Here is a 1,852-nt window from a genome sequence, read left to right as displayed (position 1 = left end):
TACTACGCCAATCACATGTATGGGATCTGATAAACAATCATTCCTTTAGTTTGAATACTACTACGCATCAGGAGCTTGAGATAATGACTAATACATTTATATTGTATGTTTTATCTTTTTATCATTATATACGATAAGATTTCCTATAAAAAGAGATAGATATTTTTTATAATCAATAGGAAAAATTCTCTTAAAAATCAATAAAAAAAAATTTTTCTCTCAAAAATTTCTCAATATGTCGGAAATTTCTTTGATGAAATCTGATTATCTTTATGAAACTAATATTATGGAAAATTATGAACGATTATTTCCACAAGTAAAACAGATTAAAGTTTCTGGACTCGAAATTAAAACACAACCTGTTTATCATATAACAGAAAGCGAAGCACATGTTTCGTTTTCTGAATTATCATATTTAATTTCTCCAGAAGCCACAGTATCATACGGACAAGCTTCAACAACTGTTATGACAACTCCCTCAAGTGTGACATACGAATATTCGCCTGGTGGGATTTTAAATACTGCTGTAACAACAGTAACAAAAGCAGAAACCGAGTCATCTTCACCAGCAGAAACAACTTTTATTTCTACAGGATCTTTGAATAATAAACGTAGAGAAACCCCAGAAGAAAAACGAGCGAAAAGATTAGAAAGAAACCGAATTGCGGGTATATATAATCTTACATTTATTATTCTATAATAACATATTTGTAATAACCATTTTTATTTAGTGGCGAAATACCGTAATAAGCAAAAGCAGATTGTAAAAAGACTTCAAGAGCGAGATACATATTTAACACAAATGAATACGGCATTGCGCTCTTTGATAATCGATCTCAGTAAAGAATCTGTAGATTTGAAACTTCAAATTCTCGCCCATAATAATTATTGCAACTGTAATATCGTGCACGAATATGTGCGGTATAATGGAACGATATAAAATATGATTTAATATTTTATTGCTTTTAGTTTATAAGTTATGCACGTTTGTATAGTTTCCGTAAATAACACTAGCAATATAACAAAAGACAAATACAACAGCAGTTTATAAAAATAAAATTGTGCTTTTTATGGCATTATCAAGCAGCATTATGTGAATACCGGAGTGCATATGTGTTGAAATAATTGTAAGAATTTTCGGAAAATTTCAAACATATAATGTTAATTAAGATCATGTGAATAATTTAAGAAGCGATTCCTAATTAATTTGCTATTTTGCTTAATTATTTATTATTTTTTTTTTAAAAAAAAACTTATTAAGATCATTTTATTTTGTGTAAGACCTCTGATGTCCGGGTCTTGACAAAAGATCAGCTGATATTGCTGATTCTATCAACAACATGGTTTAAATTTAGCGTATTAAAAAAAAATTTTTAAATTTCAATTAGGTGAAGAATTTTTTTATTGGATTTTTTCAAAAAATGTTTGGCAGAGAATTTTTAGAAAATTCATTGGAGGATTTTTTTAATACGGAAGATTTAGAATTTCGTTGGAGATTTTTTGAGAATTACATTAAAGAATTTTTTTTAATAGGAGGAAGTTTTTCTTGGTAAAGAATTTTTTTTGAGAATTTTTTAATAAGTGAAAATATTCTTTTGCAAGGAATTTCGTTAGAGAATTTTTTTTTTTTTTTTTTTTTTTGATAGAAATTTCATTGTAGAATTTTTTTTAATAGGAAAGGTTTTTTTTTAATGGATCATTTTATTAGTAAATTTTTTTAACAGGGGGAGATTTTTTTGATAGAGGAATTTGTTAAAGAATTTTTTTTAATAGGAGTGAAGTTTTTTTTGATATAAAATTCTTTTGTGAATTTTTTTAATAGGAAAATGTGTCTTTAATGGAAGATTTTTGT

General features: G+C 26.6%; 1 protein-coding gene across 1 annotated transcript; it reads left to right on the top strand.

Moving 5' to 3' along the window:
* Window positions 1-235: 235 nt before the first annotated feature.
* OCT59_006030 (uncharacterized protein) lies at window positions 236-940 on the top strand (the record flags this gene model as incomplete). The annotated part of the gene is made up of 2 exons (XM_025311071.1): window positions 236-668; window positions 732-940. 2 exons carry the CDS (start codon window positions 236-238, stop codon window positions 938-940), a joined length of 642 nt encoding a protein of 213 aa, XP_025175330.1.
* Between the last annotated feature and the right edge of the window lie 912 nt (window positions 941-1,852).

The sequence above is a fragment of the Rhizophagus irregularis genome, chromosome 14 (genome assembly GCF_026210795.1).
Source record: "Rhizophagus irregularis chromosome 14, complete sequence".
NCBI classification, from domain to species: domain Eukaryota; kingdom Fungi; phylum Glomeromycota; class Glomeromycetes; order Glomerales; family Glomeraceae; genus Rhizophagus; species Rhizophagus irregularis.
The sequence above is the reverse complement of the archived record's forward strand: the minus strand, read 5'-3'. Positions and strand labels throughout refer to the sequence as shown.